Source organism: Balaenoptera musculus, chromosome 4 (genome assembly GCF_009873245.2).
Source record: "Balaenoptera musculus isolate JJ_BM4_2016_0621 chromosome 4, mBalMus1.pri.v3, whole genome shotgun sequence".
In the NCBI taxonomy this organism is placed as follows: domain Eukaryota; kingdom Metazoa; phylum Chordata; class Mammalia; order Artiodactyla; family Balaenopteridae; genus Balaenoptera; species Balaenoptera musculus.
Window position 1 is genome coordinate 19,478,203 of NC_045788.1, and position 19,717 is coordinate 19,497,919.

Genomic DNA, 19,717 nt, shown 5'->3' on the forward strand with positions numbered 1-19,717 from the left:
ATAGCTGTAGTGGCTACAACTGATGCATTTTTATATAAGGGTTAATTCACAATTTTTAAGTTCTGTGCTCAAACTGAAAATTTGTTTTATTAAAAACCAAATAGGGGCTTCCCTGGTGGCGCAGTGGTTGAGAATCTGCCTGCTAAGGCAGGGGACACGGGTTCGAGCCCTGGTCTGGGAAGATCCCACATGCCGCGGAGCGGCTGGTCCCGTGAGCCACAACTGCTGAGCCTGCGCGTCTGGAGCCTGTGCCCCGCAACGGGAGGGGCCACGATAGTGAAAGGCCCGCGCACCGCGATGAAGAGCGGTCCCCGCACCGCGATGAAAGAGTGGCCCCCGCTTGCTGCAACTAGAGAAAGCCCTCGCACGAAACCGAAGACCCAGCACAGCCAAAAATAAATAAATAAATAAATAAATAAAGATTTAAAAAGAAAAAAAAAAAAAAAAAAAAAAAAAAACCAAATAAAGTGGAGAATCTCTAGGCCATCAGATAAATTCACACCTGAATGAGCTTGACTTCATCTGGTACTTGGTAAGTTTTCTCAATGTTTCTCTCCCTTTTTCTTGCCCTCTCACTCACTCAAATTGCTTGTTATTTGTTTTTGTTTTCATTCCTCTTCCTCCATCTCTCTTCCTACTTTATTCTCCCACTGTAATTATCTCTCTCCTTTTTGTTCTTCCTTACTCCTATTTTCCTTTCTTTGCTTTTCCATTTATTCACACCTACCTCCAACTACATTTTGTTATTTAAATTATTTATTATTTATATTTTTATCCTAGTTCGTCCTTCAAAAGGATAAAAACTGTATATATATGTGTACATGTATATGTGTGCATTATCTCTCAAATAATTACTGAAACAATCTATAGTTTCAACTTGTTTTTAACTTATATGTGACTTCATTTATTTTTATAGTATAAAACAGACATACCTAATTAGTAAAAATCCCCAATCCTACTATGTAAACACATAAGACTAGTTAAAATGTAACTAGTTTATACTATTAAGTGAAAAGAACAAGGTGCTATCTTTTATAGAAAAAAAAAGAAATATGAATATAATATCCATACTGTTTGTATTTGCTAAAAATAACACTAAAAAATTATCTATAGGGAGAAGTAAGGAATAGGGTTAAGGGGACGGGAATGAAAACAAAACCTCTCCAAATATAAATAATTACAGTTTTGACTTTATAGTTGTATAAACGTCTTACATATTCAAAAGTAAATAAATTTAAAAAGCCAGCCCTAAAAACTGAAAACAAACTGAAACAAGTAAACCTAACTGTATATTAATTTGGTGCCACAAACACACAGAAAAGAAAAATTTCAAGATATTTTAGAACACTATATTTTGACTGTACCCATAGTGGAATATATCATTAATGTCAAAGATAATTGCAAAGAATTTTAAATTTCATTCAGTTGGCTTATTGTTAGTAGCAATTCTGGTATTATTATTTTGAAACTATTTTTATATATTATAGGATAAGGCCAATAAATAATTATATTATTCTTAGGAATAAGGATTTTCAGTGTAAAAGAAAACCGTTACAAATGTAAAACCAGAGTTTAAATAAAAACCCAGTAGTGTTAACTTCAGTTAGAAATTTTTCTCAGAAATATATATAGTTCCTAGTACTTGCCACTAAAAAGCCCTAAAATCAATAACATAAGATAAGCAACCTAAACACTCAAACTGTGGTCTCTAAAAACCATTCCTGACTAAAAGGAACCAGAGCTCTTTTGAGAAATGTCTAATTAATTCATTTTAAATGAGTTAATTTTAAATGTTTAGTGTTAGTTTTAACAAATACCTAACTCCATTCCTCAAAAGAGCTCCTAGGGCAGAAAAATGTACAGGATGTATCTTCTGCCTAAAAGTAAGAAATCTAACAAAGATTAATAGAGTTGGTCAAAGGGATATAATACCAACGTGAAAAAGACCCCACCGGCCAAAGACAAGATAATTTGATCATTAAAACCCCACGAGTTAATAACAACCTTTGAAAAAAGAGAGATAGGCACAAACAAAAAATCTTACTGCTTATCATTGGAGATCATTAGGGCAACAACTGTTTACTCTAAAAAATTAGAATTAAAATGAAAGAACTAAGCATTGTGCTTCCCTGTAACAAACCATATAGGGCAACCAAATAGCCCCTACTCAAAAGGAAAGGTTCTTTTTTTTAATGGAAGACTTCCGGGAAAAAAAGAAAAAGAAAAAAAAGGGATAGCAGAATTGAAAATAAGATCATCAATGGGGGAAATCATTAGATGAAAGGACGATGAGAAATTTTACAGTGGAAGGATCAGATTGTTATTATTTAAACCCCTGAACAATCTAAGCATCCCTGAGAGTAGGTCAACTAGATATTATGTGCCTCCTGATATGTTATAATTAGAAGCATAAATTACCACTTACGAAGTATTTCACCAAAAATACTTGCATCTGAATTTAGCTCTAACTTCCAGTTTAGAGCAAATATAGGAGATAGAAGAATAAATTAAATGACATAATAAGGAAGCAAACAGACAAATCTAGCATGTACTCCAGGACAACTGACCATTTTCTTCAAAAAGTTAATGACATTTAAAACAAACCAACAAACCAACAAACAGCAGAGAAGAGGGAGAGGAATACTTAACCAGTTTAAAAGAGATATAACCACACCCAAGATGAAATCTGTTTTTAAAAAAATGATGACTCTAGCTACATATCAATTTACATAGCAAACATTACTGTCTATCCAAGATGGTATGAGGAACTCTCTTGCAGAGGTAGGAGAACACTCTGTTTCGAGTGATGATGCGCTCTTCGTCCTCCTTTGTTAATGTATAGATATCCTTCTGCAAAGAAGCCATAGTCTCTTGTTGCTCCATTTGTTTTTTCTCATAATGCTCACATTTTGCCTGTAAGAAATTTTTCAAAAAATATAATTATGATATATACATCTAGGACATGCTGTCCTAACAATATTGTACACAAAGCTATCCTCACAATTTCTATCAGGCAGCTTCATTCAAGAACTTCAGTACTGAGCCTGTTTTTAAATGGGTGCAAGCTCCAGAAACACTGATATGTCATAAATGCAAAAACTGTAACAAGTAAAATCAGTGTAAAATGGGGAAAATATAGTTTATAATTGCATGCATTCAAGGTTTCATAATGAGTAAAAGAACTCAATCTCCATAAAACTGATATAATTTTATATATATATGTTTAGATGAAAATAATAATCAGGAAGAGACCAATATTAAGGATGTCAAAAAGAACCAAGAATTAAAATTAATATTCTTAAGTGATCAATGATAATTCAGGATTTCAGATGGTTTAATCAACTTAGGCATTCATGTAATGTGGTAGACGGCAAACTCAGAGAAACCAGGAATTTGTTCAGAAATAATATGTACCCCAAGATTTATACAAGGGAATGTAAATCTTGAACACTCTCTTGCCTTCAGTGAAATATCACTGGCCTGGTTTTCCATTATTCGATAGTGTCTATCCCTCAGTGTCTTTAGAAAGCTCATAATCAACAGTACCATCACCGTTATTATTAATACACTTTTTATAAAGCTCAGTGAGAAACCCTATCCCCATCTGGCCTGCACAATACTAAGACACACCACTTTCAGAAGACAATGCCATATCTAAGCACATGTTCACCTGCCCATAGGGTCAAGTTTGCACAGACTTAAGAGACCCTCAGGGGAAAAAGGAGACCCAGCTTCTGGTACCATACCTTCTGTCAGTAACCACCAGCTATACCCAGAATTTACCCTCTGCCTCAGCCCCACCTTGGAAGCCAGGCAGGAGCTCTACAGCCAAGTGACTTGGGTCCCAATTCCACCTCTATAAATTAGCCATGAAACTAGAATGATTGAATTTTTCAAGGTTGCAGGGTGTAAAAGCAAGATACAAGAATCAACTGTATCTCTCCTAAGACATTTTATGAGGTTAGTGTTACCCTAATACCAAAACCAGACAACACACAAAAAAAGAGAACCACAAACCAGTATCTCTTAAACAATGATGCAAAATTTCAACGAAATACTAGCAAACCAAACTCAGCAGCATATTAAAAGGATGATACACCATGACCAAGTGGGATTTATTCCTGGAATGCAAGAAAGGGTTTTTCATATGTTGAACCAATGTAATAGACTACATTAACAGAATAAAAGGAAAAAAAAAAACATGATCATCTCAATTGATGGGGTCTGTGTGCTGCAACTACTGAGCCTGTGTGCTGCAACAACTGAAGCCCGCGTGCCTAGAGCCCGTGCTCCACAACAAGAGAAGCCACTGCAATGAGAAGCCCGCACACCGCAACGAAGAGTAGCCCCCGCTCGCCGCAACTAGAGAAAGCCTGCGCACAGCCACAAGGACCCAACACAGCTAATAAATAAATAAATAACAAAACGACAAAAACACAAAACAAAACAAAAAAACCCAAATTGCCTAAAGGCTTGGGCCTGTGAGATAATACCCAAGGAATAAAAGATTATCTCTGTTCCACTGATGTTATGTACGTAGTTTCCAAAAGACAAAAGTGGGACTATAAATCTGCCACACAGCAGAGTCACTGAACTCCCAGTTCCCTGACAGATACAGATAAAGGCCTGACACACATTCCTAAGTTATTTTTGCAGGAAGCAGACCCCCGCCAGAGGAAAACTGCTGACTGCAAGCATGTAGACACCAGACTGGTTGAAACTAGAAGGTTGATGATACCTGAAACTTCACCTTGATGCCAACCAGTGCAAGAATTGAGCACAAGCTGATCAGGCACTCTGCGGCCCCCTCCCTCACCCAGCCTTTAAAACCCTTTCCCTGAAAGTCCTCAAGGAGTTGGCACTCTTTTCCACCTTCTCTCTTGTGCTCAAGCTATCCTTTCAATAAAAAGCTTTGCTTGCCTAAGAATCTTGAGGGAGCGATATTCATTTCTACGGTATTGCTGTCCAAGAATCTGGAGAGGGCGCAGTAACAATTTTAACAGCCCATGCCATCCTTCCTATATCTCTTTCCTCCCTACCTAGATATCATTTACTTATAAGGCAGTCATGTATTAAGAATATCTTGCTGACTTTAATATACATTAGATCCATTTTTTCATTTGGCCCTAAAAACCACTCAAGTTTCATGGCTCCCTGTGTATTTTAGAAAGCTAAAGTCAATAGAGGAATCCAACACAAAGTTAAAAAAAAAAAAAATTGAAGCTAAAGAACTTGTGGAGAAGTGTAAAAAAGAGCTTGGTGGCTTTACACCAGATGGTTTGGATAATACATAATAATTAGGGCACAGAGTATAGAGCTAAATTTTTTTCCTGCTTTTTAAAAGTTTAAATAATAACAGGAAAGAAGTATATTGTGCTATTTCAACTGTCAGCAGTAAATAAAGGTATGGAGAGAAAATAAAAATAAATATGGAATTGAAATATACAACAATAATATAAGTTGGAGAATGTTAAAAATTGTTTTATGATTGTTACAATGTCATGGAATAAGGTAAACAATACAAAGTAAAATTAGATTTTGAGAAGTCAAGAGTGCATATTTTAATCTTTGAGGTAACCACTAAAAGAACAGTAAAAATCAGTTTCCTGATCCATATACTCTCTATGAAGAAAGAAGAGGGAGAACTACCTGATACTGTTCACGTTGACTTAAAACTGAAATTATCTGCTTAGATCTTTAGAGGACCCAAAAGTTTATCAAACTTTATCCACAGAAGCTAAGTACAGAAAAAGGGAAACTGTACTGAAGAGCATAGCAACTGCAAATACAATGTTTTCTTTTAGTTTCTGCATTTCCCCAGCAATCTCTCAACAGCAATCTTTCAAAATATTATTGTCAAACATCTGTTAATTTCCTAGATCTCTTTGCCACATACACACAAAATCAATGTTTCCTTTCTCTCAACTGCAAAATATGCAGCACTAAACCATTCTAAAATTGGAAACAAGCATATGCCAAAAAAAGAAAAATGTGCCTCAAACTGTGAAATAATTGTTCTCCAGGAGCACTTCCATCTTCCCCAAGAAAGTACAGATTAACTAGTACAGTACAGAATATATGACTAGTCTGTAATAGAATTGGACAATCAGGCAACATTGAGGGGCAGCAGTTCCTTGGGTTTGCCAATTTCTGTTACATTCTATTAAAAGTACCCTTTAGGTACTTAAACGGCAAACAAGCAAGCAACTAATTTCAATTGATCAAATTAGCATAGACACCCTACCCCAACACCAGGTTTTCACACCCCAATCCTGTCCCCCATGGCAGACTGGAACATGAGACCTCCTCTGTACCAATTTATAAGCTACATAACAAATCTCTGGGACCTGAAACAAAAAGTTAATGGCCCATAATTCATTTAAAACAGATGAACTACTTGACAGAAAATACATGCCACTCCAAGTCACTTCTTACCAATGAATCCTCAAGCATCTATTCTTTCAACTGCCTAAAACCCTGGTACATTCATAAGTCTTATATTTTAATAATTTGACTTTGTGATTTTTTTTATAGATCAACATCTCTGCAAAAAAAATAGGCATCGTCCTTAAAAAAAAAAACAACAAAAAACAACAAAAAACAACACTGCTCTTCCCTGCCCTCATCTCCCTCTGTCAGTACCACCTGATGGCTGCTTTCTCACATCAGTAAGTTAATGAGTTAAAGAGCTTCAGGTTTCCGCATGTCCTATATCTGAGAGCAAGGTCAAAATCAAATGCATACAGAAATATTTCCAAAATCCCCCTCCCTGTAGAGAGAGTTTAGAATGTACCGTTGATGAGGAAAGCAACCTAACAAAGCAAACCTAAAAATGTAAAGTTCTAACAGTAAAAGATTTTGTTGACTGATGAATAACAGAAACAGACTTGGCCATCAAAGAATGACAGTGTCTTCTCCAGAACGATGATCAATACCAGCAGGTAGAGCACCGTCCGCCCCAAGCTGGCAGCCTAAATGAGGGCAGAACACCAACTGCCTGCGGCCTCATACCAGAACTTCTTATATCTCTGGCTGATTCTCTCTGGCTCCTGAAATTTATATTAACTCATCAGATGCTTCCAATTCTGCCAGTATAAACTGAGGGGACATCCAGACCCTGCCGGAGGAGTAGTGGTCCCTTTTAGGCAGCCTGAACTGCCTGTGTGCAATAGGTACATATAGTGTTGTGCCGACAAAAAGCATTTATAATGATATAATGTTTCTAAGTATCTGTAACGTCTCATAAAACTAAATATTGGTTATCACTACAAAAGATTTATTTCGTTTAATCATAATAAACACCAGAGGTTTGAAATAAGAGGTTTTTTAAACTAGGAAATTAAGTCTTCAATGTTATAACACTGTTATTTCAATAAAAAGTAATAAAACAACTTAAAATCACAAAGTATGTTCCATATAAATGTTATGTAAATTTAACTCAATAATTCAAGTATTTATTGAGCATCTACAACTAATAATAAAGCAGACACTTTCTTAGCCCTAAACAAAATAGACAAAAATATTTGCCCTCATGGAGCTTACATTCTAACACAGAGAGATATATAAACAAAACAACGTGTATATAGTATATTAGCATGTTAGATGGTGCTAAGAACTATGGATAAAACAAAGCACGGAAGGCAATATGATATGTGGGGGACAGGATTGCCAACTGTAAGCAAAGTAGTCAAAAAAGGAATCCCTGAGAGATGGTGATGTGACACTTGAGTAAGGAGACAGAAAACAAACCATGCAGCTATCTTTAAAAAAGCATGCATGGCAGAGGGAAAAGGAAGAACAAAATGTACAAAATCCCTGAGGTGAGAATGGTCAAGGAAAATTTCAAAGAAAAGCAAGAGTATCATTGTGGCTGGAGCAGAATATGAGAGAGGTATAGTAGATGAAGTCAGAAGGTAACACGGGGCCAGATCATGTAAGGCCATGGTAAGAGCTTTGGATTTTCCTCTTAAAAAAAGAAAAAGGAAAGTCACTGGAGTGTTTTGAGCTACTATGTTGAGAGCACATTGAAAAAGGCAAGGGTGGGAGCAGGGAAACCAAGAGAGAAGCAGGCAAGAAATGAAGGTGACTTGGATCAGAATGGAGACTAAAAGAAGAAAGTTTGGGGAGGAAATTCAGGAACTCAGTTTTGGACATGTAAACAAGTTCTAGATGTCTATTAGACATCCAGTAGAGATATCAAGTAGGGTGTAGGACGTGAGTCTGAAATTAAGGGAAGAGGTGTGCGCTATGGATTTAAAAGTGCTGTGAATTAGACTGAGCATCACCAAGGGAGTTAGAATTTATAGGAAAGAGAAAAGTCTGGGGAATCCAACACTAAGAGGTTAGGAAGATGAGAAGAATCAGGAAAGGAGCTGAAAAATAACCAGTGGGGTTGAGGAAAACCAGAAGAGAGGATGTTCTGGAAACGAAGCAAATAAAGTATTTCAAGGCAACGACAATGATAGGTCAAGTAAGATAAGGACCACTGAATTAAGCAACATGGAAGTCACCTGTAACCCTGACAAGCTGTCTTAATACTATCATGTAAGAAAATGTTTAGCTCAGTACCTGTAAAACTTTATGCTCCTTTTGAAGTTCTTTTATTTTATTCTGTTGCTGGCAAACCCTATTTAGGGATTCATCCTCCATTTCACCAATTTTGGATTTCACACTCTCCATAATTTGTTCCAAGTCATTAGCTCGTTGCTCCTGATCTGCTGCTCGGCTTTGTTGTAGCTGAAGTTCATTTCTAATAACAGACACACAATTCCTTCCCTTAGTAATAAAAATAAAACATATCAACAAACATATCCACCTAACAACACAATGAGTTTCTAAAATTTCTTTGCAGTCTTAAAATTTCTATCCTATAACACAAACCAACTGAAGAAATATAGGATACCATTACATATCTAAGCTAAGCTATTACCAAAAGATTTACCTACTAAAAGCATTTTTAATTTAATATTTAATCAAAATGGAAAATTAAATTTCAAGATTTTTTTCAAGGGAGTTATTTTTAGAATGCATACCACTTGTACACAAACAATTCAAAGAGATCTTTTTTTTCCATTTTCTTACTTAAGCTGCTTATTAGTTTCTATGAGCTCCCGGATCATGTTCTGTGACGTGATGTTTCTTCCATCAAAGTTTTTAAATTCTCCCTCATCCTTTGTGATGATTGTTTGTCAAAAATGATGAGATCTACATTTTTTGAAATGTAATACACATAGTAAAAATAAAGGAAAAAAATTTAACATCAAAAATTTTTTAACAGAAAAGAACATTTTTATCTTAAGAAGCAAGATAGGACCTGATTACCTTTCATATCTGTTCTTTTGACTAGAGATAAAGGTTTTAAGCCATGCATCAGCAACAGCACGTTTATGCTTTCCCATTCTGCTTCTTCCAGCTACAATTATGAGGGAGAAAAGGATCAACTTTAAGACATAAGGTGAAGAAATACCCTGTATATAATTACCTTTGTTTCCAGAATAACAGACTTCTCCAAAGCTTTAATAGGAATTTTTATACACATATAATGATTAAAATTAAAACAAATTTGTTTCTGACAAATTAAGAGACTAAAAGGATGCAAATAAGCACAGATAATTACATAATTCCAGAATACTCACATATAGAGGCCTTCATGGATAATTAAATAAAAATAAAAAACCTTGTAATTTCAGTGAACAAACAGAAACTTAGGTTTTTTGTTTTTTTTAAAGTCTTTATTGAATTTGTTACAATATTTGTTTCTGTTTTATGTTTTGGTTTTTTTGGCCAGGAGGCATGCGGGTTCTTAGCTCCCCAACCAGGGATCGAACCCAGCCCCCCTGTATTGGAAGGCCAAGTCTTAACCACTGGACCACCAGTGAAGTCCCGCCCTTAGGTTTTTTATTTAACTGAACCAGACCAGGCCCCAATCAAAATAAAAAGCTGCAAATTAGGTTATATTAATTGAAGAGTAAAGAAAGGTTGAGTCACTAAGAAACAAGTGTTACTTTAACCATGACTAGGGTCACAACAAAATCAAACATATCTGACTTGACAGAGCCAGTAATTAGATAGAACTTGTCTATTATACAAGGGAACTAACTATGAAAAGGAGTCTGCCCATCCAGGTAACTGATTCTAGTAGAATCATTCTGAAAGACACTCAAGTTTTGTATTGCTGATTCTAAATATGTATTTACACCATAAACCTGAGAGGGTAACTCTCACTCTCTAGATTAAAAAAGAATAAAAACTAAAATAAATAAAAACCTAACAATGGGAAGAAAAATAAGAACATAAAATACAGATAAGAACAGAAATGGAGATTTTTTTAAATGACACATTTAAATCCATGATATTAACAGTTTTATAACGGGCTCTTAATTTAAGTACAATGATCAATTTTGAAATCACTGTGTGAGGTACTTTGCGTTCTTTTTAAAATACCTTAAGTACCTTACTTATTTGTGAAAATATAATTTGAGTGAATTTTCAATCTATTTAAATGCTTGAAAAAATATACTTTATACATTTTCATTAGTGTAGAGTATGTAAATATCATAATAACTTTAAGATTAATAATTTAGACAATTTTTCCCCTCTCACCCTCCTAGACAATTTTTTAAAATTATTCTCCACATCCAAATGCCCTCAGACATTAAAAAATCTACCAGATAGATAAGCAACAAGGATACACCATATAGCCAGAGAATTATAACCATTATCTTATACTATTTTTATGGAGTAAAATCTGATTCACTGTGTTATACCACCTGAGACTAATATAGTACTGTAAATCAACTATACTTCAATTAAAAAAAATCTATCACGACAAAAACAAATTATTAGATGGCTCTCTGATAGCACTATGACTCACAGTGCCAAACAAATCTTTCCTTTGACTGCTGACTTTCTTCCCTTTCTTTATCCTTTCTATAAACTCTCCTCCCTCCACCACAACCTTTTCCCTTTTTATGTCTTCTGGTCACAAAGATTAACGACACAGAACTAAAATTATTGCTAATACCTGTTTTAGGAGCCAAACGCTCTGTGTGGGTGTAGAAGTGGATGCCTACTATGACTCATAAAAACAAAATGCTTATAAATAACAATGTCACACATTTTGAATGACCCAATTACACATATCGTTCCCTGACAGCTCTTTTAAGAGAAAGAAAAACATAACTGTTTGCAAATTCTGAAAATAGTTGAGAATGGTATTTTCCAAAGTATGTGCTGCAGAACACCAGTCTAATGAAATATTCATCAGATTAGTGTTAAATAAGTAGGAAATACTGTATACTAAAGCCTCTTTTTGGAGACTGATAGTACAATAAGTCCCCTACATACAAACGAGTTCTGTTCCGAGAGCGTGTTCGTAAGTCCAATTTGTTCTTAAGTCCAACAAAGTTAGCCTAGGTACCCAACTAACACAATTGGCTATACAGCACCGTACTGTAATAAGTTTCTAATACTTTTCACACAAATAATACATAAAAAACAAACAAACACAACATTTTTAATCCTACAGTACACTACCTTGCAAAGTACAGTAGTACAGTACAACAGCTGGCATACAGGGGCTGGTATCACGTGAACGGGCAGGAAGAGTTACTGACTGGAGGAGGGAAAGGAGGTGGCAGATGGTAGAGCTGAACGATCGTCAGCAGCAGCAGACGGAGGGCAAGCTGCAATTTCACTCACGCCCGACATTGACGGCACAGGTTCTGGTTCCTTGCTGGAACCAGATGCACGTCACATCTTTAAAGTTAGCAACTTGAAGGTTCGTATGTAGGGGACTTATTGTATTGTGAAGTCTTAGAATAACGGTATCACTTAATAGCCTTTAACCCATCATTTCCCAAAATGATTTTACTAAAGCAGCCTTTGAGAGTAAGATTTTTCACATTTGTAGATGTGGTATTCTTTGACATATACTTTGACAAACACTGGCTTCAAATATTTTAGGTTTACCTGTTTTTCAGTCATGAGTCTGTATGATGATTTGCTGGACTCCTGGGCTTTAGGGGCTGCTGTAGATACAATTTTCTTTGTAGAGTCAAAGGAAGTAGAGGTTGGCAATAAAAAATTGTGAGTTGCCTAAATTAAGAAAAAAGTGCAACAGGTGTTAAAGGAAATTACATCTAAAAGAACCTACTACTCTTAGGCCATTTAAGTATTCCTGTGTCAAAACTTTTATGACTTCTAAGAAAACTAATTTTAAGAATTTTATAATGTTCTCCTCCAGAAATAAAGCATTATGGGGTTTTACATACATACACACAAAGAAAACTATTTGTTTTAACTAGATAATGTGAAAAGCAAGTGATGCTAATAAATAAATTGATGTTTTTTGGAAGCTGCTTCCCAAAAAAACTAAAAGAACTGTGTCTGACCCAAAGTTACAGGCCAGTCTAACAATTCACTGGACTAACTCGAAGGGTAAATGATGTGTCACATTCTTAGGTGGTCTTTATTTATTAAGTAGCTAAGAAAGCTAGCAACAAAGGATTCTATATGGCACACACAAAGGTTTATATTAAGTTGACCCCTCCCATCACTTGCTCTTGTTGTCTAAGACTGTGCCACTCTGTAGGAAAATATTTCCTTGGATTTTTTGATATCTAAGTGCTCCTTTGCAGAGGCACAATCACACACACACATTCATTTAGCATCATGGAATCTCAGAGCTTGAGGAAACCTCGGAAATTGTTTTAATAATCCAAAATCTCTAGCTGCCCAGAGCTGGCAAGAGAGAGTGTTGGGAGAACTGTATGAATATATCAGATGCTAAAACCATCTGAGACCCAGAGAGGTAAATGATCGTCCCAGGATTCCTTAGAAGTAAGTCTCCCCGCTGCTAGTTCAAGTACTTTCTTGCAAGCACCATTCTGTCCTTCTATATCTGCTTCAGGTAGTGAAATCCACTCAACAATTACTAGCCACCAATAATTCATTTTCAGCTAAACCGAGTAACACGTTACAAATTCTCAAATTCTTCTGCCATTTTTGCTGCTTGACATCACAGAGTACTCTCCTCCCCCTTAAATTCTGGGCTCCAACAACTAAGTCACCCACTATGTTCATCCCTCCCACGTTTATTTTAAATAAAGATACTTTTCAAAAATATCAGCCACTTCAACGGCTATCACCTTCAGCTAGTTTTTAAACTTTCATTAGAGAAATTTTCAAAAATACATAAAAGTAGAGAAAGAGTACAATGAACCCAAGTATTCATTAATCCAGGTTCAATGATAACCAACATTCTTCCATACTTGTTTCATTTCTTCCTTACCCACTTATATTTCAGTATTCATCTCTAATAAATACAGACCCTTTTAAACAGCCAACTTCAATACCACTGTCACAACCCATTGTAGTAATAATCCCTTACTATCACTTAATATCTAGTCCATGTTCAATTCTCCCCCAAATGTCTTAAAAATGTCTTGGGGGTTTTTTTCAAGGAATGCATATAGCATTCCTAAATTTCTTTTAATCTGTAACAATCTCACTCGTCTCCCCCCCCCACCCTCTTTTTTTTTTTAACCTGACATTTATTTGTTGAAGAAATAGGCCATTTGTCTTATAGAATTACTCACATTTCGGATTTGGCTTATTGTATTCTTATCATTTAACATATTTCTTCATCCCCTATGTTTCTTGTAAACTAGTTACATCTAAAGGCTTTACTAAATTCAGGTTCAGTATTTTTTGGCAAGAATATTTCAGAGGTGATGCTGTGTTCTTCCTACTACAATCACCATCAGGAGTCAGCCAGTTTAAAGTGGGAAGAATACGTCTGTAGCAGACATAAGGAGAGTAAATATCAATGTAAGAGAATTCCCCAAGAGTGTGGAGCCATATATTCTGACAATCTCCCTAACAGCCACACCAGACTTCTTTCAAGTCTTCAAAGTGTCATCTCTCCTCCAGGTTCCAGGCCTAGGCACTCTTAGCCTCTTCACTTAGTTAACTCATACTTGACCTTCAGCTCTCGACTCATATTTCCTTCTTCAGGGAAATCTCCCTGATCCCATGACTAGATCAGGTCCTCTTTTTATATGCTCTTCTAGCACTACAAAGAGTAAAGTATAAAGGTTTAGAGTTCAGAGTCAGGTGGGCCTGAGTGACTAGCAGCTTAACCATTTATTAAACTGTGTGACATGGACAAACTCAACATCTTTGAGCCTTAATTTCTTCATCTGTAAAAGAGAAAACATAGTAATACCTATATCTCATAGGTTGAATTAAGTCAGACAACATATAGAAAGTATGGAGAACCTGAAACATAGAAACTTATAGATAATTGGTGTCATTGCCATATATTAGTATGCTGAATGAAATAGATCTTACCTAATCTTACCACTGTATATTATCTTAGACTTCTTCTACAAATTACACAGCTTAATTACCTGTGTAATTTGTTTTATATGAATACGTCTAGATAAGACTAATTCCATGAGGGTAAGTAGCCTACTTTTTGTAATAGTAGAGTGGGCAACTCTGGCCTCCAAAGACAATGAAAAAAGCTGAATAAACTATGTTGAAGAATGTCTTCTTAAAAGCATTAAAGAACTAATAGATAATGACGAATTATCAAGGGAAAAAAAATCAAGAAGATGAAACTCACTTTTTCCCTGAAGGCATTTGCCAAATCCAAAGAAAAATCTGTGAAAATGAATGCTAAAATCAAAGTCACTCCCCCATTTAAAATTGTTACCTAGATGGGCTATAACTCTCAGAATAAGGGTAAACCACCTCTGAAACCTAGCTTCCTCTCCTCTGGGTCATTGTTATACGTCAAGAAGGTCCCACATTAATAGTGATTCCACTGATTTACCAATTTTCAAGAAAATGAATTGGTTCTTTATCTTCTGAAGATAATCCTGTTTTAAAAATCTAATATTAGTATGAGGCTGTGAATTTAAACATATTTTATACATTTCAGTTCACTGCAATTATTATTATTATTATTATTAATATTAAAATGGATTATAGACCTAAATGTAAGACCAGGTACCATAAAACTCTTAGAGGAAAACATAGGCATAACACTCTTTGACATAAATTACAGCAATATCTTTTTCGATCCATCTCCTAGAGTAATGGAAATAAAAATAAAAATAAACAAATGGGACCTAATTAAACTCAATACCTTTTGCACAGCAAAGGAAGCCACAAACAAAATGAAAAGACAATCCACAAAATGGGAGAAAACATTCACAAACGATGCAACCGACAAGGAATTAGTCTCAAAAATTTACAAACAGCTCATGCGGCTCAACATCCAAAAAACAAACAACCCAGTCAAATAGGCAGAAAACCTAAACAGACATTTCTCCAAAGAAGACATACAGGGACTTCCCTGGTGGCGCAGTGGTTGAGAGTCCGCCTGCCAACGCAGGGGACACGGGTTCAAGCCCCGGTCTGGGAAGATCCCACATGCCGTGGAGCAACTAAGCCCGTGTGCCACCACTACTGAGCCTGCGCGTCACAACTGCTGAGCCCACGTGCCACAGTTACTGAAGCCTACGTACCTGGAGCCCATGCTCTGCAACGAGAGGCCACTGCAATGAGAAGTCCACACACAGCAAGGAGGACTAGCCCCAGTTTGCTGCAACTAGAGAAAGCCCACGCGCAGCAACGAAGACCCAACGCAGCCAAAGATAGATAAATAAATAATTTTTTTTTAAAAAGAAGACATACAGATGGGCAAGAGGTACCTGAAAAGATGTCCAATATTGCTAACTATTAGAGAAATGCAAATCAAAACTATGAGATACCACCTCACACCAGTCAGAATGGTCATCATCAAAAAATCTACAAACAATAAATGCTGGAGAGGGTGTGGAGAAAAGGGAACCCTCCTACACTGTTGGTGGGAATGTAAATTGATACAGCCACTGTGGAGAACAGTATGGAGCTTCCTTAAAAAACTAAAATATAGAGCTATCATATGATCCAGCATTCCCACTCCTGGGCATATATCTGCAGAAAAACACAGTTCGAAAAGATACATACACCCCAATGTTCAGTGCAGCACTGTTTACAATAGCCAAGACATGGAAGAAAATCTAAATGTCCATCGATAAAGAAGATGTGGTATATATAAAATGCAATATTACTCAGCCATTAAAAAGAATGAAATAATGCCACTTGCAGCAACATGGATGGACTTGGAGATTATCATACTAAGTGAAGTTAAGTCCGACAGAGAAAGACAAATATCATATGATACCACTTATATGTGGAATCTAAAAAAAAATGATACAAATGAACATATCTGCAAAACAGAAAGAGACTCACGGACTTACAGAATGAACTTATGGTTGCGGGGGCAGGGATAGATTGGGAGTCTGAGACTGACATAAACACACTGCTATATTTAAAATAGATAACCAACAAGGACCTACTGTAAAAAAATTTTTTTAATCTAATATCAGTATGAGGTCATGAATTTAAACATATTTTATGGATTTCAGTTCACTATTATTATTATTATTATTATTATTGAAGCTTATGTGGTCTCATCTTTGGCTGGGGGAAGGCTATTCAAGCCTATCCTTTTGATATGACTCCACTAGTAGCTTCCTTGTTGTCTGATATCTTGAACCAGCTGTGCACAATGTACCAGGAGCAGGTTATACCCAGTTTATGTGAGTCAGGGTGGGCAAAAAGGACCTTGTCCTCCAAATTCTGGGGTTCTGTGATCTGACTGATTGCTGCTTCTGATCTCAGAGGAGCAGACAAAGAGGCAAGGGTGTTACTGTACTTCCTCGCATTGTTATAAGCTCCTCTCAGGCTGGTTAAAGTGACTTACAGGGGATTTAAAGGACCATTGTCCTTTTCTTCTCTTCATTTTTCTCTTTTCCCCTTTTGGAAACCATACATTCAAAAACTAGGACATTTAAAAGCAAATGCAGGGACTTCCCTGGTGGCGCAGTGGTTAAGAATCCACCTGCCAATGCAGGGGACACGGATTTGATCCCTGGCCTGGGGAGATCCCACATGCCATGGAGCAACTAAGCCCATGCACCACAACTACTGAGCCTGCACTATAGAGCCCATAAGCCACAACTACTGAGCCCACACACCACAACTACTGAAGCCAGCGTGCCCTAGAGCCCGCACGCCACAACTACTAAGCCCACATGCTGCAAATGCTGAAACCCATGCGCATAGAGCCCGTGCTCCGCAACAGAAGCCACCAAAATGAGAAGCCCAGACACTGCGACAAAGAGTAGGCCCCACTCGCCGCAACTAGAGAAACCACACATGCAGCAACGAAGACCCAATGCAGACAAAATTTTTAAAATAATAATTAAAAAAATAAAAGTAAATGCACATATGGGAAATTAGAAAGTCACTGCACATGCCCAAGAAAGGTGCAGGCTAAAAAAAGACCTTAAGTTTATACCTCAGGCTGATCCTCAGCACAGAGACAACCATGACAATTTAAAACAAACAAACAAAAACAAAACCCAGAAAACCTTGGTGAAGGAAGAGAATCTTATTTCCAGACATACCAATTATTAGATTGAAATGTTCAGTTTTCAACAAAAAATAAGGATACAAAGAATCGGGAAAGTATGGCCCATTTAAAGGAAAAAAAACAAATCTACAGAAACTGTCCCTGAAAAAAAAGACCTGATGGCAGAACTACTAGACAAAGATTTTAAAACAACCACCTTAAAAATATTCAAAGAACTAAAGAAAGATGTGGAGAAAAATTAAGAGAAAATATATGAACAAAACGGAAATATCAATAAAGAGATGGGAAACCTAAAAAGAAATCAAAAAAATTCTGGAGTTGAAAAGTACAATAACTGAAATGAAAAATTCACTAGAGGCATTCAAAGGCAATTTGAACAAGCAAAAGAAAGAATCAGTAAATGTGACAATAAGACAATAGAAATTATCGAGTCTAAGGAACAGAAAAAAAAGACTGAATAAAAGTGAACAGTGTGGGACTTCCCTGATGGTCCAGTGGTTAAGAATCCATCTTGCAGGGATTTCCCTGGTGGCACAGTGGTTAAGAATCCACCTGCTAATGCAGGGGACACAGGTTCAATCCCTGGTCTGGGAATATCCCACATACCACGGAGCAACTAAGCCCATGCACCACAACTACTGAGCCCAAGTGCTGCAACAACTGAAGCCCGCCGGCCTAGAGCCTGTGCTCTGCAACAAGAGGCCACTGCAATGAGAAGCCCGTGCAACACAACAAAGAGTAGCCACCACTTGCCGCAACTAGAGAAAGCCCGCGTGCAGCAACAAAGACCCAATGCAGCCAAAAAATAAATAAAATTTTTTTTTTAATTAAAAAAAAAAAAAGAATCCATCTTGCAATGCAGGGGACGCTGGTTCTATCCCTGGTCAGGGAACTAAGATCCTACATGCCGCAGGGCAACTAAGCCTGCGCGCCGCAACTAGAGAGCCAAAGTGCCGCAACTACAGAGCCCACGTGCTTTGGAGCCTGCGCACCACAACTAGAGAGAAGCCCAAGTGCCGCAAGCCTGCATACTGCAAAGAAGACCCCGCACACTGCAACAAAAGATCCCACATGCCGCAACTAAGACCCGACACAGCCAAATAAATAAATAAATATTTTTTTTAAAAAGTGAACAGTGCCTAAAGGACGTGTGAGACACCATCAAGCAGGCCAACACACAAACTGTGGGAGTCCCAGAAGGAGAAAAGGGAGGGAAAGTGGCAGAGAGAATATTTAAAGAAATGATGGCTGAAAACTTCCCAAATTTGTTGAAAAATACAAATATATATATTCAAGAAGGTCAACAAACTCCAAGAAAGGTAAACTCAGACAGACCTACACCAGCAAGTATTATAATCAAACTTTTGAAAGACACAGACAAAGAGAGAATCCTGAAAGCAGCAAGGGAGAAGTGACATATCACATACAAGGAATCATCAATAAGATTACCAGCATATTTCTCAACAGAAACTTTGGAGTCCAGAAGGTAGTGAGATGATACATTCAAAGTGCTGAAAGAAAGAAATTGTCGATCAAGAATCCCATATCTGGCAAAACTGTCCTTCAAAAGAGAGAACAAAATTAAGACATTCTCAAATAAACAAAAGCTGAAGGAGTTCGTTACCATTAGACCTGCCCTACAAGAAATGGTAAAGGGAGTCCTGCAGGTTGAAATGAAAGGACACTAGACAGTAAATCAAAGCCATATGAAAAACTAAAGTTCTCAGTAAAAGTAAATGGCATGGTAAATACATGGGCAATTATAAAAGCTACTATTATTATGACAAAGATGTGTAGCTCCACTTTTTGTTTTCTACATGATTTAACACATTACTGACCAGGGGATTTTTGCAGAAACTAACGCCTGTGGCCATCAATTTGTTATGTAAGTGAATACTGAAACACCCATGTTTGAGTAAATATCAACAACTATTTTTGCACTTAATGTATTTATTTGAAACTTTGTACATGTCTCACTAAAGCATTCTATTATTTCATTAGAGTGTGACAGGGAGTATAGGAGGCACCTCTGTGCAGGGGAACAGAACATCTATTACAAAGACACCATGTTTCACTGCACTTTCCCCTGGAAGAGCAGACTCTACACTTTCTGGCAGTATTTTTTTTTAGTCCTGTGGGGATTATTTCCTCTACGATATGTTCTTTCATTTTACCTGAGAGTTGACAAGGTGGATCTTTGTGTGGGGGCTCTTTTAGAAATGCCAC

General features: G+C 36.8%; 1 protein-coding gene across 1 annotated transcript in view; it reads right to left on the reverse strand.

Moving 5' to 3' along the window:
• Positions 1 to 19,717, reverse strand: part of CEP70 (centrosomal protein 70) — a 77,819-nt gene that overhangs the window by 46,134 nt on the left and 11,968 nt on the right. The window contains 6 exon segments of the mRNA XM_036850795.1: positions 2,744 to 2,913; positions 8,569 to 8,749; positions 9,082 to 9,130; positions 9,133 to 9,204; positions 9,322 to 9,412; positions 11,971 to 12,096. Coding sequence (XP_036706690.1) covers positions 2,744 to 2,913; positions 8,569 to 8,749; positions 9,082 to 9,130; positions 9,133 to 9,204; positions 9,322 to 9,412; positions 11,971 to 12,096 — 689 coding nt within the window.